Raw genomic sequence first — 24,635 nt, forward strand, 5'->3', positions numbered from 1 at the left:
GAAAGAGATTAAAAGTCAGCCTAGTAAGACAGACCATCCACAGTCCTCATCAGAAAAGGAGACTGAGATAAAAAGAGAGATAGAGATTAAAAGACAGCCTAGTAAGACAGCCCATCCACAGTCCTCATCAGAAAAGGAGAATGAGATAAAAAGAGAGATAGAGATTAAAAGACAGCCTAGTAAGACAGACCATCCACAGTCCTCATCAGAAAGTGAACCTAGGATTATTTCTGCTAAGTTTCTAGAAGATGTGATCATTGAAATGGTGAACAAACTAATATTTACATCTTCACCAGAAGCAGAAATGTGTAATAGAACTCCAGATGCAAGTGGTGACCAAAATCAAGGTGAACTTTATGACACAGCTATGAAACTCATTGATTCAATGTTTAAGGAGTTTTCAGATGCAGAAGCTAAAGTATTTAGGACAGATAAGGGAAATAAGATTTCCTCACAAGCAATCAAAGATTCATCAGCTCATACAGTACTTCCTGGGCTTAAAGAAGCAACTATAGAACAACCATCATCCAGCAAGAATAATAAAAATGTGGATAAATTGCCACATGAGCATAAATCAGTTGAACAATCCTCTTCTGACAAGATGCCCTCCATAAAAAGAATGCTATCAATTGAAAAATCAGTCATCAATGAAATTGTTCACTCTTGTGTTTGCAATGTTTTAAAGGAATGTACATCTCAAGAGTCTGTTTGCAAGACCATCAACAACAATAGGGAAAATCTTGCAAAAAGGCTAACTAGCACAGTGATAAATGAAATTTTTCAGCATCAGCTTAACTTGATATTTTCTGATGAGATACCAGCTTCAGGATGTGTGCCTCTGGAATCAAAAGATGTTGAGGAAAAGGTCCAAAAGGCAGTGCAAACAGCCAGTAAAGAATGTAACACAGTTAGTAAAGAATGTCAAACCTCATCTCCATACACCATAAAGTTGCCTTTCAAATTTGTAGATGATGTGATTTCTGCTCTTTTAGCACAACTTTTTTCAAAACTATCCAATGTCAAAACAAAAATATCTCAACAAAATTTGTTGACACAACTTGACTTCCTTAAAATGAAGTTAGTAAGTATGGTTGCAGCAGAGATTGCCAAAAATGAAGATTTGAATATACAGTATGTAGACTCTTTGCATCCAAATGATGATGAAATTATTCAGGTCGTGGTTCAGACAATTTATAATAATCTTTTACCACAGTTTGGATCACAGGAAACCATACAAAATTGTGTAGTTAGTGGATGCAAATTCCTTTCAAAAACCATAGTTGATTTAGTTCTTCGAGAAGTGGCTGGCAATCAGTTGCAGAACTATTTTGGCACTGAGTTGACTCCATATCAGTGTGCAGAAGTTGACAATGTTGTTGAAAATATCCTTACCAATGTTGTCTTAACTACTACATCACAGCTACCACATCCTCATAAACTATCTTATAATGTAATAGAAACAATTGCTGTAAAATTATTATCAAAGATTTTATCTGTGTTTCCAAAAGTGCATACAGAAAGAACTAAATCTCAAGAAACTGAAATGCAAAAAATAATCTCAAAAATATTAAAGTCAATCCAAGAATGTTTTTCCAAAAGTAAGATTAAAGTTGTACAACCTGCCAAGGAATCAGAACCTGTGCCTGTAGCTGACAATGCAACTATTGACAAAGTAGTTAATTCCGTTTATGCCAATGTTTTAAAACAATCTGGCTCTCCTACATCTGTATTAGAAGATTTAATGGGTAAGAGTAGTGTCCTTTCTGACATAATAGGTATGTCAATGGTGAAGGAGATTTCCAGTTCTGAATTTCAACCTCAAGAAGAGGAAGAACTTTCAAGTACAGAATTAGCTCTAGAAGCTGTCAAAATAATGGAAAAGGTGGTGAAAATTATTGATGAGCTAAAGTCCCAGGAAAAATCTTCAACTGTAAAAGATTTAGTATTAGACTCCAGAGTTTTAGAGGAAGCATTGGCCTTATTTTTGGCTAAACTAGTAAAGAAGACTGATGTTGCAAGCAAAGACATGGATGGTTTAACAAAGCCCAAGTTAAATAAAATTGCATCTCAATTGACAAAATCTGTAACAGCTGAAATTTCCAGAAGTAATATAAATCTCATGGATTCTAATCCTGAAGAACAATCTTTAGCTCCAGAAAACATTGAAATGATTTCTCAGGTTATTGAGTCTGTTTATGATAATATAATAAACCAATCTGGAACCTGTAATGAGCCCTATGATATGAAAGGTACAAAGAAGGCCTTCCCTAAGAAAGTGGCTAGCTTAATTGTCAATGGTGTTTCAAATGTTCCTTCATGTAGAGCTAGTGCAATGAGTTCTTATACTGCTGCTTTTGGAGATCTAGACACAAATCGAATCATTGAAAAGGCACAAAAGCATGCTGCACAAATGAACTCTGACTCTGATAAAGAGTCGGATGATGCATTAGAAGATGAACTTCCCATTAGAATAATTCCACATGTTGGGAATAAACCACTGAGAATAGATCCAAATATCATCTCAGAACACTTAGCAGTTATTTCTATGAAGACTCAGCCTCTGGAGACACTTAAGATGGACTGCATAAAGAGAACTGGTTGTAGCATAGCAGAGCTGAGAAGAGCTTCCATAAGTGGAAAAGGTCACTCTTCTCCAGACGTGTCTGAATTAGGAAAGAGACAGAAAGAAAGGCGCATCTCATTGGATAGGACAGGACGACTGGATGTAAAACCCTTAGAGGTAAGCATCATGACAATGGAGAAAACAGGGAAAGCAGTGAGCCAGTTCTGTGACTTCCTTCCTTTCCTAGCTACATGCAAACATATGCTTGTTATTTTGCCAGCTGAACAGACAATTGCTTACAACAGTTTATCTCCAGTCAGGATTTTCAGGGACTTGTCATATCATTTCAATATTTCACACTAAAGGCCTAGGGCTAGTTTTTAATAAGATAATCCACTAAAACTATTTTTCATTGAAGCAGGGAAATATAAATATGGATCCTGATTGACATCAGAAAAACTGGAATATAATTTCATTTAGAAATTTATAGGAACATGTATTCAATACCTTCTATTTAAGGCACTACAGTACTATTCTCTCTTACTTTTATTTAAATTTTTTCATGTAATATATTTTAATCATATCCCTGCCCCAATTCATCTTGTGTCTTCCCCACCTCCCTGTGCACCCTACTTCATATTCTTCTTCCTCTCTCTTCCTTCTTAAAAAAAAAGAAAAAAGAAAAATATCAGAACAAAGAAACAGAAAGGAAACCATAATACAAAACTTAACAAAACAAAACAATAACAAAAGACATGCAAAAATACATAAAGTTCAGCTTTTGTAGGGTATAAGGCCTGCCCTGGAGTATGATTGATATACTTGGTGACATTATTTTAGAGAAAACTGATTTTCCCTTTCCCAGCATGCTATCAATTTCAAATAGTTTCTTGCTTAGGGGTGTTACTACACATCTACTTCCTCTTCTCACTGCTAGAATTCTGTTTGATTTGAACGTGTGCATGCTGTCACACTTTCTGTGAGTTCATATGTATAACAGACCTGCTGTGTTGTGTCTTGAACATGCATTGCCTTTCAACCATCTACTACCTGTGGCTTTAAAGGTCATTCCATCTCCCCTTCTTCAGAGATACCTGGGCCTTAAGGGTAGAGATTTGCTAAAGACATCCCTTTTAGGGCTGAATGCTACAAAGTCTATTAGATTATGCACATTTTCTGGTTGTAGATCTCTGTGTAAACTACAAAGAAGATCATTTTCTGGTGAGGAATGAATGAGGCACTGATGTATGGCTATAGCAATATGTGATGAGAAATTCTTTATCAGAATAATAGTAACTGAATTTCCCAGATGCCAATGATATCTCTAGTTTCAGGTCATTAGCCACATGAGCAATGTCCAATACAGGTTGTATCTCATTCGATTGGATTTATAGCCAATCAAAAATTGATTAATTACTGCCATAACCTTTGTCCACTACTACAACTGTATCTCATGCAGTCAGTTCACTATTGCAGTTTTCAGGGTTTTTAGCTGGATGACACTGATAACTACTTTCCTCCTCTGGTAGCATGCAAATTGCATTCCTATACCATGAAAGCTAGTCACTAGTGGTGAAGTTTCCAGTTAGGTACCAGCTCTATTTCTCCATGTTTGAAGACGTAAGTAAGTGAAATATAGAGCAATAGCATTTACTGTCAAGTTGCAGAGGGTGACTAATAGACTTATCAATAGCCTGTAGTATTTGAGGGGTTCTTTAGGATCCTTTTGGTCAGCAATTCAATAAAATGTGACCCATTCCTGGAACATGGGGGTTCTATTCAAATTCCTCATATTGAGTGTTTGCATTTCTTATAGGATTTCTTTTTTCATGGATGTACTCTGTGCCATGGCACTGACCCAAGTATAAAGCTATATTCTCTGGAAAATAAATACTTCATTTTTTCCCAGAAAATTACTGTATTAAGTCTTAAGGCTGATAATAAAATAAGTTAGTTATTGATTGATTGCTGAGTAAGAGAGTAGGTCACTGTTTAGCCCTGTACAACCTGGAACTTACTACAAAGGCTGGTGATGTTTAGGTGTTTCTTCCAAAGTATAACATTGTCTTTTAGACAAAGACTTATTAAGACTCAAGATAAAATACAATACAAGTTTCAGGAAATTCCTAAGGCATATGAGATTCACAAGACTCTCCTCGGGGTCATTTCAGCAGTAAAAACTACTAGAAAGTGGAAAGATGACTGGAAATTATACAGAGAGCTCAAGGGATGCAATTTTAGTGAGCCATCATTCATATTTGGTTACGATTTTTACTGATGAAGCTCCTTTGAGCCATCTACCCTTCTAAAAGTAATCTCTCACTCATGTTCCTGTAAATAACCTCAATAAACTCAGTGATTTCAGGAAGACTAGTAAGATAAAGTTGGATAAAATTGTTTTTTGTTGTCATTGTTTGTTTTTTGGTCTATCCTTGAGTTCTGTCTGAGATGAACAGACATTTGTTCATGTATCCCCCCAAAAAGTTATCCCAGGCTCTCTCTAGCTCCCTCTGACTATCATGCCTCTGCCTGTTGGTGCTGTTATTGCAGATGCTTATATTTTCAAACTGAAATACTAAAATTATTGTGCATTTATACTCCTCTAATCTCTTTTATCCTTTTTAAAGAACATATGATGGTCCTTGTCATCATAAAATTTCCTGTCTTCTGAGTTCCCATTGCTATATTAGCATATACTTTGTGTAGTATCATATATTTATAAGCAATTCCCTGAATGCAAAATTAGTATGAATATTGTCTAAAATAATATTACTAAAATAAATTTTGATTATCTATAAAACTATTCATAACAAATTCTATTCCTGCTTACCAACTTTATTTAGGTCACAGTGAACTTTTAAATACAAATATCATTTTCTTTTTGATGTGAGAAAAATACATTTGATAATAATAATAGTAGTAGTATTATTAATAACAACAAAAGTAACAATAAACAATCAGCAGCCATGTGGAATTCAGAACACATAAATATTACATTCCAATCAGATTATGACTACGTCTCTTGTCAACAAAAGGACAGAAAAAAGTCCATAGGTTAGGTCAGATATTTCAGGCACTTGGCTTTGCCTCATGACTTAATATTATGTTTAGGAATGCCATACTTTTCACCTAATAAGACATATTCAAATCACCTACAATAACAAATCCCCAAACTATATTGCATATACTTGTGTTTTATAATCTTACTAATTTTTGCATATAATAGATTGTTGTGAATTTTCCAAGAGTTGATTCTAAATAGATTATTTCCACAGAAGATATCTCTTAAAGACATTGTCACTTGAAAATGTAGTTTAGAAAGTTGCAAAGAGAGGTTGAGTTGAATATCAATTATAAATTTATTTATAATTTCTGTGATATAGCAAAGGCTATAGAACTGGAGTGATCTGGTTACTGAATTGTAATTATCCTTTCTTGTATTCTTCTATATTAAAAATAGTAATGAGCGTGAATTGTTGAATCCATCATTGCAAAAAGCACAGGGACAAATAGCCAAACAAATGGAAGCACATGAATTATGAACCAAAGGCTTTGGAGCCCCCAGCTGGATCAGGCCCTCTGGATAAGTGAGACCATTGAATAGCTTGATCTGTTTGGGAGGCACCCAGTCTGTGGGACCAGGATCTGTCCTTAGTGCATGAGCTCGCTGTTTGAAACCTTGGGCTTACACAGGGACACTTTGCTCAGTCTGGAAGGAGGTGGCAGGACCTGACTGTACTGAATCTACCAGGTTTAAATGAATCCCCAGGGGTGCCTTGATCCTGGAGGACATGGGAATGGAGGGGAGGGGCTGGGGGGAAGGTGGGATTAGAGGCAGGAGGGGGGAGGACAGGGGAACCCATGGCTGTTGTATAAAATTTAAAACACATAATAATAAAGAAAAAATAGTAATTGGGATTTAAGTGGAATATGAAAAAGAAATGAAGATTTATTTATTTTGGCAAAAGACAAGGAATATGATTATGGAGTAAAAAATATAAGCTAAAGATCACAATTCCAATATGGCATTGCTTTTATAAGTAGAGTTTGTTAAAGTCTTGCCTTTTCTTTAAAAATCAATGTCTAGATGTCTATAGGATCACTTACTAAGTATAAAAAGTTAATTATATAGTTCTATAACAATTTTTAAGAGAAAATACAAAAATGGAAGACAATAAGTTTAGTTTATAAGAAAATATAAAGCCTAAACTATTCTGTTAGACTGGATATTTGGAATAAATTATGACAAATTAATATTATCTAAATGTAAAATAAAGGCTAGATAAAATAAGTATTGCATATGATTTTTATCTATTTCTTTCATTCAAAATACTGAAAATGTACTAGTAAGTAGAATTTGAAGATATTAGCTAGATTGAAGTTAGAAATCATAAAAAAACAGCTATGACACAAAGTAATATTGGAAAAGATATTGACATTTACTTTTAATATTTATTGTACTTTCAATTCCAGGCTGTTGGCAGGAATTCATTTCAAAATATAAGAAGACCTGATATCACCAGAGTAGAGCTTTTGAAAGATATTCATAACAAAAAAGATTTGATTGTTCGGTTAGTAGCTCATGATACTTGTCAAAAGGATTCAGATAGTAGCTTCAGAGAGGACATGGTTTCTGATGAAGAGGAAATCGTTTTAGGAGAGGTTGCTGGACATCAGTGCTTAGGAGGAATATCTGGAGGTCATGGTGAAGAAGTTGTGAAAGCTTTAGAAACCAAAGATGTTTCTCCAAAGACAACAATGAGCACAAGCAGCTTGAGAAAGTTCTTAGCACTAAGCAAATGCTGTCAGCCCACTTCTGGTGAAAATATTGAAAGTATTGAAGCGTTTGGATATCAGACTATGAAACTTAACGAGACACATGTTAAAAGAGCTTTTGCTGAGCTTGACATGTCCTCTTCCAAAAGCTTAGCAGAAGGATTGTCTTCTAAGGACAAGTTGCAATATAAGGTAGGTGACAAACATAATTCCCAGAAGCTTGGAAGTATAGCCAACCTCAGACATTCTGTTCTGGGATGTACCTTGATTACCCAGCAAAGCATACTAGAGTCATCATCTGCATAAGCCTGTAGAAATATAGCATAGTTTAAATAATTAACCAAGCATAAAACTCAATTAAGTATTTAATAAAACAAAAACAAAAGCAAAAACAAAAAACTAGAACTACTAGCTGAAGGGAAAATGGAAAATAGACACTGCTAAAGGAAATTTAACCTTATTTGTTAAACAAGAGATTCCATGTTGTATTTGGGCTATAAATATTTGTTGGATATCCATAGAGAACTTCATGTCAATAGGATGGATCCAGGTGCCTGGCTAAGTTATATAGAAGTTAGAAATGATCTGTAGAAAATGAGATTGTTGCATAACTTGTGTTAAGACCTAGGTCCAATCCACAGCACTGAAAACAAACAATTAAAAAAAATCACTATTTGTTCTGTGTTATTTTTAACTAAATCTCAAATATTCAATTTTACCAATAAAGACTCAGGGGCCAGATGAACGCCTAACTCAGAGAGGCAGCAAAAGCACCTGACTGACCTTCCTCATCCTCTGACATCCCAGGAAAAGACCTTTCTCCTCCACCATCTCCAACAAAAACCTCAAAATCAATGTCCCTCCCTTCTACTTCCTGTGCATCTCTCTATGGATTCCTTATAATAATTATTGTCATAGGGTTGTCTTGTTTTAATTTGGTTCTCCATTTCCCCCTACAACTTAGGGGTAAAATTTTAAGATTTTCAAATGTATAATCTATCGGTCTTACTGATTTATTCTGAATTTGTTCCCTGGAAACTTTTAATATTCTAGTCTAAATTAAACATAATACCAAATTGTCCACTATTTCATTAATTTTAGATGTTTTGGCTAATTTGCCTATATGAGCAACATAAAATTTGATGACTTTGCTAAGTTTTTCCATGTTATACCATTTCCATTCATGCCTACTATGAAGGATATCTTTGCCATTTATCTGAGAGTTAGTGGTTTTCCATTTGACGACCATATAGCTATACCATTGCACATATACCAAGAATTGGAGGAGACAGAGTTTTTCCTTTTGCTTTCCTGGTTGTTTGTCTTATAGCCAATAGGGCTGCACTGATTTTGTGGTTCCTTCCTCAGTATTGGCCATCCCATTCCTGGTCTATAGGCTTCTACTTTCCAATAGTTTTTGGTCCATCAGTGGTTGAAAACCATCAGTAAACCATGAGTTAGCCAAATGTAATCATTATCTTGGTCCCCCCAGTTCAATAGGTGCCTCTTTTGGGGAGGAGTGATAGGTTTAAGGATGAGGATTATGGGCAACTGAGCTATTTCTTCAGTGTGGGAAAGCACAGAGCTCTTTGCTACCAAACCCTAGTTGTAAAGGAATTCAGTTGGGTACCAGTTCCACTGTAATATATTTCCTTACATAGCTAAGCCTGTGAAGGTCTCTGGCTTTAAATGAATCCAATCCATCATTGTAACAGCACTATTACAACCATACAGTGGTTGGCAATGACTGAGTATAAGGTTCTTCCTCTGTTTGCCCAGCTCTATCACTTCCTGTCTGTGTGTACAGGCCTACAGACCGTCATGTTTAACTAGTACTGGGATTAAAGGTATGTGCCACCATGCCTGGCTCTGTTACCAGTATGGTCTTGAATTCACAGAGATCCAGATGAATCTCTACCTCCTGAATGCTAGGATTAAAGGCATGTGACACCAATGCCTGACCTCTATGTTTAATATAGTGGCTTGCTTTGTCCTCTAATCCCTAGGCATGTTTTATTTGTTAGAGCACAAATAAAATATCATCACAGGCAAGTGTGCCTTTGGTAAATTATCATTCAAAACATTATTTAGTTTTATTTTTCATGCCTGATTAAATGATAGGTATTTGTTAGCCTTTATAAGTTAGTTTAGATTGAATGACCAAGCTGTCTGATAAACTAGCACCTCTCCTACTTGAGGAGATCTCCCTGTTCAAATCTAATCTTTATCAATCTTGTTGGTTTCCATTGCCTTTCTTCTCCTGTGGAAATGAAGTCAAAACTTCTTCCCCAATGTAATGCATATCACTGTTTCCATTCTGAGGTCTATACATCTTTAAAATATACAAACTGATTTAATTCCATAGTTTTTTAAATTATTATCCAGTGTCTCCCCACATCTATCATTCTTTTTCATTAGCATTTGAAAATAAATTTAAGTTATTTAAGCACTGTGTAATCTATCTCAGGGTGTCTTTATTATCCCCCTATTTTTATTAAGTGTATCTTTTAAAGTACAATTAGATCTTTCTATATGTGCTTGTCCTGTAGGATTGTGCGGCATACCTGTAATATACTTTATGTTGTAATATGCAAACAACCTGTTTCATTTTACTAGAAACATATTCTAGAGCATCATCAGTCTTAATTTGCACAGTTACTCCCAAATGGCCATAACTTCTAATCAATGTGTAATTACAGAATCAGCCTTCTTAGAAGTTAAAGCAGTTACCCATTGAAACCCTGAATATGTATCTATGGTATGGTGCATATACTTTCATTTTCCAAGCTCTGCAAAATGAAACACACATACTTGCCAAGTTGGGTTACTACCTGCAGGTAATGGAGTTTGGCTCTAAAAAGAACAAGTAGGATATTGCCTTTATTATTTTCTTGGCTTGTTGCCAAGTAATAGAAAAATTTTTTTCTTTGCTATTAACATTTGTTTCTTATGAAATTCTGAGGCTTCTAGCACATTTCCTATTAATAACTGATCAATTTTATTATTAACTTGTGCTAGAGGGCCTGGTAGAACCATATAGGATTTGATATTTGTTATATACAATAGATGATTTCTATTTCTGATTGCTTGTTTTAGTTGAATAAATAGTGAAGTTAATTCTGAATAATCTGGAATGAGTTGAAAAACAACTCTTTCTGAATATTGAGAATCAGTAACTATATTAAGAAATCCAGGAATATCTAAAAAAGAATGGCATATAGCTCTGAATTTTTAACTGAATCATAAAGGCCTGCCTTCCTGATTTATTTGCATCAGTATAGAATGTAGAGGATCTAGAAATTGTTGTCCCTTTTACTATATGCAGATGAATCCAATTAGTTCTTCTTATTCACAGATGTCTCTTTCTTTGGGGGATATTTGTTGTTAATCTTTCCAAAAAAATTACTGCAAGCTGTGTACAAATGTTCATTTTCTGCCCATAACGAGGCCATTTCAGCATTAGTAAAATGTACCACAATTTCTGCTGGGTCTATTTCTGCTAATTGACAAAGTCTTCTTCTTCCCTTAAGAATCAATTCAGAAAATTTTTATATATGGGTCTTAATTTTTCACTTTATTTGTATGCTAAAATATCTATCCTAAGGTATTATATTCTCTCTGAGTAAGAATTCCTGTGGGAGAATGCATAGATGGTAAAATAACCAGAATACAATTAAGCTTTGGCTCCAAGCAATCTAATGTACATCCTGTAATTACTTTTCTACCAGACCAAATTCTCTATCAACCTTAGCTGATGACTTCTTGAACTATTTAAGTCCTTATCACCTTATAAGTTACTTAGCTCTTGAGTAGTTAATCTAATTGTGGGGCTTAGCCAGTTCTCCCAGCAACTTTTGAAAACCATTAAGTGATTGTAATTGATCTCTCCTGATTTCTTCTTTCTTAGGTCAAATTTTCAATAAACCTATCTTATATCATGGATAATTGATAAATTCTCCTCTTTATATTTTTTTCTGGAACAATTTGTAAACTCCAGTAAGGCAAAATTCTTTTTACTTCATCAAACAATTTTTCCTAAGGTATATCTCTAAATCAGTCAGTAAGATGTCATCAGGATATTGACAAATTCTACATTGAGGAAACTGTTTATGAATTATTTCTATTGGATTTTGTAAATAATATTGACATAGGAAGGGCTGTTAAAATTACTTATGGAAGAACATTCTACTGATAACTTTTAACAGGTTGAGCATTACTATAAGTATGCACTGTGAAGGCACATTTTTCTTTATCCTGTTCTTGTAAAGGTATAGCAAAAAAAAAAAAAAAAAGCAGTTTTTCAAATCAATTGCTGTAATAGACCTTCCCTTAGGTAATAAAGAAGACAAGGAAATTCCAGGATGTAAACAGCCCTTTAACTAAATCACTTTATTTGTGTCTCTTAAATCTGTTAACATTTTCCATTTCCAAGTTTATTTTCAATGATAAATAAAGGAGAATGCCAAGGACTAGCCAATTCTTCAATGTGTTGAGCACTTAGCTTCTCCTGTACCAGCTGTTTTAGTACCTGTAATTCTTCTGATGCCAAAGGCCACTGTTCCATCTACACAGATTTGTTATTTAATCATTTTAAAGATAGGGTAACTGGTACTTTTAAAAGACCAAGAGCTGTTGTATCCTATTTGTGTACAACCTGAATGGTCTGTGACTCTTTGTGATAACATCTTTTAACATGTTTCTTTGAAGTATCTTTTATTTTATGGTTTGTTTATGAGATTAGAAGAATGTTAACCTGTGTTTTCCATTGCTGCAACAAATCACTTCCCCATACATTCATTGCTATGTTAGCTACACATGGCTTTAATTTTCCTATTTGTCCTTCTAGCCCTATACACTCCCCTCATCTTGTAGTTGGCTTCACTTCAGGTAAAGTTCAAATCCCTAAAACTGAATATTTACCTCCTGAAGAGGCCAATTTGGATGCCAACATTTTTGCGAAATTATTTATATCTAACTTCTGTGTCTAGTAAACCTTCAATTTCAATGCCTTTTATTTGTATTTTTTAGTTTTGTCCCTTATCATTTATGGCAGTTTGCCAAAATATTTATTTTCTTGTCTCTCTTGAGATTTTTTTTTTTTTTTTTTTTTACTTACTGAAGCTGTTCTGTCTGTGATTATATACAGATCAGTATTGTCTTTAACAACAGGTATTAAGTCTTAATTGTTATATTTTTGAATTTCTCCAATGCTGATATCAAGGCCTGTGAGAGGCCCCTTAGGGCATTTTGATGGCAAAGGATTACTTTGCCTGTCCCTTGTTGATCTGAATTCATTAGTACAATACCAGCCTTTGTCATACCTTCTGCATACACCAGAATGCTGGGGCCTTCTGTTTGGATTGTCTACATTATAATCATTGTTTCTAGGAGTGTCTTGCCTACAATCCCTTTTCAGATGATCTTGCTTACAATTAAAACATCTGACATTTTTACTTTTCTTAAAAAATTTCAGAAATTATTTCTCGTATAATAGTAACATCATAAACATGAGTTCCAATATCAGTCCTATTTCAATTCCACTCATCTATTGGTGCTGATCTTGTCTTTAAAGGCCTAATTGCTCTTTTTGCATTCTGAACAAAGATTTAATTAATATTTGTCTGACTTCTGGGTCTGATACTATTCCATTTGCAGCTGAAGCCTATCTTCACAAAAAATTAGTGAAGGCTTCTTTGGAGCCTTGTATAATTTTAGTAAATGATTCAGGCCACTTTCCTGATTCTTCAACCTTATCCCAAGCAGTTAAAGTTGCTAAACAACATAACACCAAGGCCAAGGCATGATCATCAAATTCAAGCTGTCTTTGCAACTCAGCATGTTGACCTTCACCTCAAAACTTATCTTGGGAATACCCCCAGCTCTATTTTGTTGTTCTATGGCCCTAGCTTCCTCATTTCACCATATTCACCATTGTAGCTGAGGACTAGATCACAATATTGCTGTTGCCAAACTTTTCCAGTCTTGGGGGATAATTCTTGTCTGAGTAGACCATGAATTTAATATCTGTTTCACATAGAATAAACGCATACCATATAAAACAATCACTTCCTTAAATCTCCTCAAATCTAACATTTTTACATGATTCGTTTTAACTTCTTGATAACCTTGGGAATGGCTATCATCTACTCTTAGTTCTTGTATAGTAACTGGGTAAGCTAAGTTTGATTTTCTAACATCCTTGGGCTGCTGCTGTTTAGTTTCATCATGCCGTGTGCAGTAGATTCTTGTATAAATTCCTCTGTCTGTGTCTGAATATTTTTCTTATTTTCATTTGTAAGTCTTTCTAAGGCTGGTATGCTATCAATCAACTTTCCATAATTGGCACAAAATAAACACCATGACTATTAAGGCTAAATTATGAATTACCAGACTGATAGTAACTATAATCTATATTATTTCAATCTTAGTTAAGTAATTTATCTTTTCATTTTCTCCTTCTGTTTTCAAGTCACTTAAAATAACATTATAGAGGGTCCTAATGTCCTCATATGATATTTCCCATCCTTAATGTGGGAAATATGTTTCCTTTAATATTACTTAACTCTCTCATTGAGGACTTCCAAAGTGTCTTACCAAATATGTCTTCTCAGTTTATTCGTAGCTGGCATGATTTCTGTTTGTGATCATGCCTCACATTGGGCACCAAATGTTACTTTACTAACTAAATCTTAAATGCTTGTTTTTATCAATAAATACTCAGGAGCTATATTCTGGGGTGAAATCCTACTAGCTCAGAGAGGCAGAGAAAGCTCCTGGCTAACGTTCCTCTTCCTCTGACATCCCAGAAAAAGACCTTTTTCCTATGCCATCTCAAACAAAAAACTCAAACTCAATATCCTTCCCTTGTACTTCCTGTGCATCTCTCTATCTGACTGCCTCTTACTTTCTATGTCCTTTTTTCTTAATAATCCTCTGTTCACTTCCTGTCAACAAGTTGCTAGCTCTGCCTCTTGACCTATGGTTAACTTTATTTAATCCTATTCACAATATTCAAGCAGAAAGCTCTTGGATTAAAAGTGTGGAATAGGCCTCAGTCACATAACAACTAAAAACAGGTTTTTCCAATAAATAATGCAATCTTGAGATTACAGTGTGATCAAATATCCTGCAACAGGTCTGAATCCAGACTTTCTTGAACTTAATAGATATGTTAGCTTCATAAATTATATGGTGAATATTTTTCTTACATAGTTTTTGACATCTTACCTAAATGTGACAAGTTATATCTAGTATTTTAAACATCACACATATATTCATCCATTAAACTTCTTAATAGTGATGGGGTACAGTTCATGTTACTGCATCCAAACCATCCAATGGTGATAAGAGACTAAATGACCCTTCTGGTTTTGACCTGTCCAAAAGTAAGTACTGATCATATTTTCGGAAATCATATGATGTGTGGTTTCCTAGAGAGATAATTGCCTTAATTAAACATCCTACCACAGTTTTTACACTTAGACTAACACAAAATCTGCAGTAAACCTCAAAAAAATAAACATATCTAATTTCAGTCAAATTATAAACACAAGATTTCCCAATAAGTACATCAGAGTATGTGATCAAATGTCTGATCATACAAGCTTATAAGATGCTTAGAGTTGTACCTCTGCTCTTCAATAAACTGTAATTAAAATATTTTAAAGTTTAAAATAGAATATTACATTCTTCAGTATCTGTACTTTACACTTAAAATGTGTTCAAAATCTAGTACCATAATTTAGAATAACTTCACATAACCATTTCCAAGAAACTTTCAGTAGAAGAGACATTTTAATTAGAATTATAGGGACCATATCTATTTTTACCTTTTAAAATAATATTTTTAAGTAATCTATAAAAATTTCCTTTCATTAAAGTCCTGATGGGAATAAAAAAATGGCAATGGGGGAGAAAGCATCTATCAAGTTCTGCATGTGTAATACCTGATTTATAATTTTACAGAAAGAAGAAAGACTTGCTACTGAACCAACACATTACTTCATACACCGAATTATGAGTACTTCATCATACAACCAAGAAGACCTCCTTTCTGGGTATAGAAAACTTAATGTAGAACAAATCTAGAAATCTAAGATAAAAGAATGGGTCTGTTAGCAAATCTGTAGATGAGCGAGTGTCCAGTATCAAATCCCTCTTCACTTCTGATTCTCATCTCTTGACTCATAGTCTTAACTTTTCTCTTACCATACAATGCTGTATTTCTAGTTACCTAGCCTCTACATATTTTTCAGATACCTGCTCTCTCATGTAAGTGTCATGGATCAGGTATTTTCTAAAGTGATAGGGCACTGTTGTTGCTCATGGTTGTTATTATAACCTGAAGGATAGGCATAGAGTCAGCAGCAGAAAGTGTTCTGTCAGCTGCGTCACACACTAATTCTATGTTAAATTGTTTAGGAAAGTGCCACACTGCTTTTCATAATTATTTCACAATTTTATAATTTACCATCAGTGCATTAAGGTTCCAGTTTCTCTCCATCCTTAATACTTCTTTTCTTTTCTTTTCCTTGCTCTCTTTTCTTGCTCCTTCCCTTTCAGTGACTGTCATGGTTTCAAATGATGTCTTCTGAGATTTTGATTTCACATTTCCTTAGGGATTAATGATGTGGAACATCTTTCAGGTGCTTTTTGTACATCCTTTTAGAGGATTCTTCTATTCAAATAATTTGTGTTTTTTAAATTATTTTTGTTGTTTTATTATGAAGTATGGGGAGTGGTTTATATAGTGACACCATGTATCTGTAAATATGTATATATCTGTGTGCACATGTGTGTGTGTGTGTGTGTGTGTGTGTGTGTGTGTGTGTGTGATGTATATAATCTGCAAATATTTCCCATTCCTAGTACTGTTTTTTTTCATTTTCAATTTATATTGCTCATATTGTCACAAAACAGTATAATTGTTGTTGTATTTAATAATTTACAGTTTAACTTTATGTTTTTATATTACTACAGCTAGTTTTTGCTTTTAAAAATTAATCTCTGAGCACTATGATTTAATGTTTTTCCATGTTACTTGACAAGACTGAGCAGGAGCCTTTCTGTGCTGAAAGCAGGTACTGCAACAGATAGTAGTGAACATGTACCAATACCAGCATGATTCAAAATAAACCAATGAGAAAGGCAATCTTTATCATTGTTCATCATGGATTAAATCGGGAGAAAACAATGTCTCATTTTTTTTAATAGTATCTACTACTTAAAGAAAATCCTCAGCCAGGCGGTGGTGGCATACGCCTTTAAAGCCAGCACTTGGGAGGCAGAGCCAGGTGGATCTCTGTGAGTTCAAGGCCACCCTGGTCTCCAAAGTGAGTTCCAGCAAAGGCACAAAGCTACACAGAGAAACCCTGCCTTGAAAAAACAAAAAACAACAACAACAACAACAAAAAAAAAAAAACAGAAAGAAAATCCTCACATACTACAACATTCATGAATATGGATGGCATTGAACAAATTAGATTAAGTCACAAAGTGACAAATATAAATTGGGAGATGGTAATGTTTGCATAGCAATGAAAATGTGCTTAATAACACAAAACCATACAATGCAACTTTCTAAAATTGTCATTCATATATATATATATATATATTTAAAATTGGAGAAAAGTAATTCATAAATCATTCTCATTCAATTTTGAATTTTAGCAACATGCTATCTCAAATTTCCCTTAATGTAGAGAATGACAGATTGTTGTTAACCAGTATCTTCTTCATTTGTTAAATATACACATTAAAAATTATTCTGTTTTATTTTATTTCAGTGAAGCAGAAGAGTTTAATCTGGATCCAAAGGCTAATGCACTAGAAGGTTGTATATTTTTTTCTTAACTTTTAGAAACTGATGAAAAAGTAACTTTTTCTTTTTTACTATTTTGATAACTTAATTATTTCCTACTTAAAAATGTTAATCATTAACCTTGAAAGTGACACTAATTTACTTTTCCATTAAGTATATCTACTTTAATAAAGTGATTCGTTATCATTTCATCCAGCTGTTAAAATAAGCCAAATGCTTATAGGAATTTAGTCTGATATTATAAATTTACATTGATAATCCTCCTATAAATAAAGAAGCATGTATTGTAAATCATATCTGGACTAGAACTGGAATTAATTAGCTCATTGAATTATACTTAGCCCTACCAAGTTGTAAAAGGCCCTTTAAACACAAAATCAAGTTGTTCACATCAAAATCTGGCTAACCTGAACTGTTTTGTTTTGTTTTTAAATATTATCTTGTATGAAGTGCTTCTCACAGTTTTAGGATGTTTTACTCCATTATTGTTCAGACCTCAGGAGATCAATCTGATTAAATAATAAACAATATATACATGAGTTATAGATATTGTTTTTACTATACCATGGCCTTTTTTTTTTAGCCACAAGTTTATCCCAACTATTGCTCTGCAACCCACTCATGAAACAACTTCTCTTCACTTGGAAGTATAAATAATTTTCACTGTTAGCAATAATTCTGTTTGAATAGCATCAACATATCATAATTTGTATGTATAATGATAATCACCACTAAGATTCCTGAGTTATGAATCATGGGTTGTAATATCCAGCCAGGAACTACTTAATGCAATTCTTTCATTCATTATTGAAGACAGTCAAGCAGGAGATGAGGACATTAGTGTCCAACATGTCCAACTCTTTGTCTAAGAGTCTACTACACAAGGCCTCATTCCCTGTGATTAAATTTTGTGTATTCTTTTGTTCTTTCTAACTTTGATTTTTGGATTATGCATATTTCTTATATTTTTTTCCTTATATTGTCACTGACCAAGTCATTTATTCATTCATTCATCTGAAGATTCACCCAATAGTACTTTTTTGTTGTTAAAATAGTCCATGTGTAAACAATACTGACAAAGTTTGTTCTTATGGAATTTACATGGTAACTTGAGTTGAAGAATCCAATGATCAGAATATAAGATAAATCTAGAGGTTGTTAAGTCCATTCCAATTATACTAATGACAGAATTTCAAGACATTGCAATGGTGACAAGACCCTCCATCATTAGCTCATACTGCCCCTTTTGTCTTTCTTACCTCATCCTCTATTTTCCTTGTTGCTTCCTCTACTCCAGCATACTCTGATTCCTGATGCCTTTTCTGTCCTTCAGTGCTACAAAGGCTTTCACTCACCATGATTTCTGTAGTTTCCTTTCCCTTTAGTCTGCCTTATTCTTCCCTCTCCTGTAGTATTTTTTCCACTTCACTTTCTCAGAGAGCTCTCTTATGACCATAGACCCTGAAATGGAAATTAGTTGTCTTCTGTGATCTTACATAAGCCACATATTCAGTTTCTTTTTCTCTCCTGCAGTTTTCTAAAAGATAGTGTGTTTTAATTATTTGATCTTGACAGCTTTTTTTTTTATCGAATTCAAGCTTGCTAAATTGATGTCCACTGAAGCCTAGAACAGCATATTGACATATAGATGTTAAAAATATTGAGTGAAACGGGATATAGAAGACGCTAAAGGAGTGTGGAGGAAGCATGTGAAAACAGTTTGGGTTATGAGAATAAAGTATCCATTGGATATTTAAGCTGAGATAACTTGTGAGCCACTGGATAGTTCAGTATAGATTTCAATGGCGGTCAGGCTGAACACACTTATTCCTTGTTTCATACAATATAAAACAAAACTTCAAGTAAGTGTGAATATCGGAGCCACTTAAATAACTGGAATTTTTATATTCCTCTTAATCAAAACAGCCTTCTAGACAGTATTGGAAGTCCAAAGCCTATACACTGTAGAAACATTTAGAAAAATGGTGTTTACAGTTTTGGCCCTCAAATTGAACTCCAATATTCTCAATAATTTCAAAGAAAAAGTAAGTGCAGTCATGTGCAATCTAAAGTAGAATCTGATCCTTTAGGGATACAATAGATTAATCGTGAAGTTACTAGTTTCATCAGATATCTCTATCATTCTTATTTACTTGAATTTTTTACTTCAGTGTTTTTCCAGAATCTGTATTGCTTCCCAGTGATAATTCAGAATACTCATTTATGTTGGCTTTTGATGACTTCATATGTATAGAGTACATAGTACTTGAATGTGCTGTATTTCCTCATGTCTTCTTATGACAGTGTCCAAGTAGATCGTCTCAATCCCATTTTATGTATGAGGATACTGGGTCAGAAAAGTTACATTTAATTTGCCACCCACTTCTAAACAATGAAGCTAAGACTCAGCAGAGATCCTGTGCTATCAGATTAGTTGCCCCACTAAAAACGGGTCTCTGAGAAATGTTGCTTGTCAATTTACTTCTGCTTCCTTGTGTTTTGATGATGTGTTGATCTCCCTTGGGAACAGCTTTGTGATCTGAGATGGTTCCACTGGATTTCCTCTGAGTATTACAACAAAGATGCCCTGTTTTAAAACATCATCACTTTCTTATTTATTTCTGTTCCGTGTTTTGTTTTTGAGACAGAATCTTACTATGTAGTTCTAGCTGGACTGGAACTCATTATAGAGACCAGGCTGGCCTTGAACTCACAGATCAGGCTGCCTCTGTTGAGATTAAAAGTGTGTGCCACCATATCTGACTCACTTACCTTTTTGTAGTCAGATAAATACAAAGCATGTTAAAGTTGAAAAGGCACTTAGGGACTATCAATAAAGTAATCTCTCTTTTATAGATTAAAAAACAGGCACAGGGATTGAGTGGCATTGCACAGTTGTATAGCTACTGAAACACAGAGTTTGCTTCTCCTGACACATCATACTCATCTTTCATAATTTCCAAGTGGAAAGCAAATGCAACTAATTCTTTTTTTTTTCTAATTCTTTTCTCTCCTTTTTTATTTATTATATTTTTGTTTTAACTTTACACATCAGCCATGGGTTTCCCTGTCCTCCCCCCTCCCAACCCCACCCCCACCTTCCCCCCATCCCCTCCCCTCCATTACCATCTCCTCCAGGGCCAAGAGTCCCCTGGGGATTCAATTCAACCTGGTGGATTCAGCACAGGCAGGTCCAGTCCCCTCCTTCCAGGCTGAGCAAAGTGTCCCTGTGTAAGCCCAAGGAGGGAAAGAGAGCTTAGGGGAGGGGGAGATCCCAGCTGGATCAAGAGCAAATATAACTTCTAACATTCTAGGTTCTTATTTATTTCAAAATTGTTCCAACTGTCTATCAGTAAAATAATAATTATATGTCTAAATTATACCAATTGGATATTGGATTTTTATCAAATATATATATATGAATGCATGTGTGTATGTATATAAGAAAAAAATTTTCTTCCTGGTTTTTCCAGAAAGTTCTCAGCAACCACAAGCAGGAAACTCAAGCTGTGTTCAGGTAAATAGTCTTCAGTATCTTCTAGTTTCTGAACAATGGGGTTTAGTTGTAAAATAGCTCAATTTTTTAATTCTATCAGAGCCTGAGTGGCATTATTGAGGAACATCAGAAAACACTGCCTTATTCACAATCACTTCACACTCAGATCTCCCCATCTAAATGAGACCTGTCCTTAATATCTAAAAAATCTCTTTATGAAAGTGTTTGATCATTGGATTTTAACAAGAATTCATTGCTTGTGTGAGTAGAGTAAGCCACTGATTCTCAACACCTAACTGCAATTCCATTAGTAGCTTGTTCTGATTCTGAAGAAAAGCCCAACAGGTTGAGTTACTTGATTCTACCTAGGGCTAAGAGTCTGTGATGAAGTGATAGATGGAGACAGGACATTTAGGGTAACTTCAAAGATGAGTCAAGAAGGCTTTGAATGCCTAGTTTCACCCATGTTTCCACATTTCTATAGACTCACTTTTCACATACAGCTAACTACTACATGGTGTGGGTTAAGGAACGTTCCTCTTCCTGAACCCTTTTAATAGATCCTGATGTAGTTCTCTTTGTTTCATTCTTTTTCACAGTGTCTTCCTGGCTAATTTTAATCCAGTTTCATTATTTACACTACATTCACTAATACAGAATTACAAACTCATCAGCCAGTAAGCAACTTTCCAGTATTACAATATAGTACAATTTTTCACACCCAATTCATAAAATCCTGTATCATACTTAAAGATATTTTTGCCAATTTTCCAAAGAAACCAGTCCCTTCTACAGTCAACATAATCTTTACCTATGAATGTAAGCATCTATTTAGCAATCTCCAACCTCATTTAATTCATACATTGCAGAAAATAAAGTCATGTGCCAATGGAAAAGAGGCCCTGAAGTTCTAGTTTGAAAGTCATTAATATTTTTTGACTGACGCTGAATTCCTAGCTAGTCTACACTCTTCCATTGTTGTACTTTCCTTGTTTGTTACATTTTCTGTACCCAGACTATTGTTAAAATTGTTACTCGGTGCATTTCTAAATAAAGTTGCATAAGTAACTTCATTCACACATACCCATTAGTTTATTACAATTGAACTGTGGACAATAGTGAGGATCTGAAAATAGATAGTAAAAGTTTAGAATGGGAAATCAAATCTCGAAGAGCAGTCAATACCATTTCTTAAATATTCTTTCACAATTTCCTGGCACAATTCCGAAATTTCATAGGAATAAAAGATAGAATGAAGTTTGCTTAGAAGGCCTTGATACTTATCCCATAGTGGTAGGGAATGGGTAGTTTTTTTTCTGCTACCATGACAGTGTCAGTCATGAAAATAAGATGCCACCTAAAATTCTGAAAGAAAATTATTCTTTCTTATCAGAGGACATAAAGCTTCCAAGCTGATGAAAACCTTGTAGTGGACCTGTTGTTTTGTTTCTGTTCTTTGGAAGTGGATACAATCCTAAGGAGTATGAAACATAACACTCAAGGAGACAAGAGCCCTAGTGCATTTTAACCATATGATTCAAGGGAGAGGGTCTGTTAAGGGTCAAAAGTTAAGTCGAATTATATATAGAAAGAGAGACTTAGGCAAGGCACTACCTACATGTCTAACTAAGTTTCTCTTGTGTACTTAAAGTTATATAGACAAAAGATTTTGAGAACTTGAGTCTTGGTAGTAGCCATATCTTGCCTTTCAGGAACAGTTATTCTTCTTTATTCAGAGAAATGACACATGTCTTAAAAAAAAAAAAAAAAAGCCAAAAAACAAAAAAAATACCACCAACAAAAAACCCAAAAAACTAGCATCTGGCATGTTCATAGAATTACCAAAACAAGTGACTCTATTGTTTCAGAACCTGTAAATTGCTAAACTTTACACAGAGAAAATTGAGAGTTGCAAAGTGAAGCATTTTGGCTTCTCCCTTATCATTTTATCCAGTCTCAGAAACATGTTTACAAGATATTGCAATGAATGTGAAGGAAGAGGTAGGCAAATAGCTGACATTTTCTAAGAGTCAACAGGGCTCAGCCTTTGGTTGTCATATGGTTATAGTCAAGGTCATCACCTATCACAAAGACAAACCCTCAATACTATACATGACAAATTTCACCTTCCTGAGTCTTAGAGGGGGCTTATTTGAAGCAGAAGAATACAGATTTAACTCACATGAAATTGTGTAATGATAGATGTATATTTGGGTATTTCTTGGCATATGTAATCTCGATTGCCCAAAGATTAAGTATTCTAATTTGTCTTGGCAGTTTGTCACCATCTTTGAAAGATCAAAAAGAGTGACCAGCAGTGCACGTCCTTCAAAGGAACACATTTCAGGTACAAAATGCAGTAACTTTTAAACACAAATGAAGTAAAACTCTTATTAATATTATTGTGAATGTAGACATTTTTATCATTGATCTTTCCAGGTTGAGTGGCCTTTGTCTTATACATTATTAATATGGGATTGATATAATAATGATACCATTTGTATAAAAATCTATAGATTATTAAATAATTGTCTTTAATATTGGACACCAAGGGGTAACCGATGGTGTAACTAACATTTATGAGGCTACAGTTATCCATTGGTTACCAAAGAATGAAATGAGAATAATTGAGGAGAAAAACCATAATGAGTTCTCCAAAGTCACATAGCTGCTGAGCTACATAGAACTCCAGGATTTTTAGGGCCTGTGGTCATTCAGAAGCAGCATGGTTCACAGGGAAGTATGGCTTCCTGAGCAAGATGGATGATGTAATAGAAGTGGAATAGGACTGTGAATTAGTGGAACTGGCATGACCCATTGGTCACTGGATGCTAGATTCCTAGCAGCCATTTCAGAGCATTCTTTCTTTCTTTTTTGAAAAAGAGAAACTAAATATAGATATTTAAAGAAACTTTCCTAATTTCTGAAATTATATCTTGCAGTTAGGAAAATGTTGAATCTTGATATATTATGTGTTTTCAAATTCTATTACAAGTTATTATAAAGTAAGATTTTTGCTAAAAGACTCAGGCTATTAATATTTGATACAGAAAACTGAATCTAAATACTGACAGTTTCTTTATCTATACATCATATCTTACTTGACAAAGAAATATACCTATGTACTTTCAAAAGGAAATTTACACAAAATAGAGGAAGTACAGCATTTTAATATATGCCTTCTTACACTTGAGCACTATCAAATAAAACTCACACACAGAGAACTGGAATGTATCTCCGTGTTCAGCTCATTAGGCATTTCCAGATAGATTTCAGGAGGGACAAAAGCGGACTTTGCACACTTACCTGGAGATGCCTCAAGGTCAAGTAGATACTACTGCACCAGGAGAGATAAAATTACTGAAGCATGTTCCTAGTTTAGACTCATTATGCCTGTATAATCTCAAGCAAGTTCTTTGACCTCTCCAGAGTTCATAGTCCATAAATGAGGACATTGCTCTGCACGATTCCTTAGGGGAGTAGAAAACACTGTAACTGTGCTTATACAGATTAATATACAAATGCCAACTTCTGAATTCTAAATCATTGCTGTAATGTAACTACTTCAATCTTCAATTATATCTCAGTTCATTAATATTATCTTTTTTTCCACAGAAACATCCAAGAACACTATATCCAAGCAAGGATCTAAAGTGCTGGCAAAGGTATCTTCAACTCTGTCAAAGGTGTTCTCCCGATCAAGCGGCAGTATTCCAAAGTCGTCCTCACCACCCCACCAGGATAAGCACTAGAGCTTCTCCATTTGATAAAATTGTGATTCCCTATAAAATAAAATGATATTTAAAGGAGAACATACTGTTCAGTTCTTATTACTACTTCAACTTAAAATGCATACTTTGTTTAAAGGTATAATAAAGGCTTGCTGTGGTGGTATATTGTGTCCCCCAATATATTGTGCATCCTAATAACAGAGGACAGAACAGTCACTAGATAGACATGGAGGCCAAAAACCGTGGCAC

General features: G+C 34.5%; 1 protein-coding gene across 1 annotated transcript in view; it reads left to right on the forward strand.

The window, feature by feature from the left end:
* Window positions 1-24,407, forward strand: part of LOC118581295 (fibrous sheath-interacting protein 2-like) — a 77,158-nt gene extending 52,751 nt beyond the window's left edge. The window contains exons 18-24 of the mRNA XM_036183318.1: window positions 162-2,740; window positions 7,037-7,531; window positions 15,305-15,396; window positions 17,125-17,171; window positions 20,633-20,670; window positions 22,933-23,002; window positions 24,271-24,407. Coding sequence (XP_036039211.1) covers window positions 162-2,740; window positions 7,037-7,531; window positions 15,305-15,396; window positions 17,125-17,171; window positions 20,633-20,670; window positions 22,933-23,002; window positions 24,271-24,407 — 3,458 coding nt within the window. The remainder of the gene's footprint in view (window positions 1-161; window positions 2,741-7,036; window positions 7,532-15,304; window positions 15,397-17,124; window positions 17,172-20,632; window positions 20,671-22,932; window positions 23,003-24,270) is intronic.
* Window positions 24,408-24,635: the final 228 nt, after the last annotated feature.

The sequence above is a fragment of the Onychomys torridus genome, chromosome 4 (assembly GCF_903995425.1).
Source record: "Onychomys torridus chromosome 4, mOncTor1.1, whole genome shotgun sequence".
In the NCBI taxonomy this organism is placed as follows: Eukaryota; Metazoa; Chordata; class Mammalia; order Rodentia; family Cricetidae; genus Onychomys; species Onychomys torridus.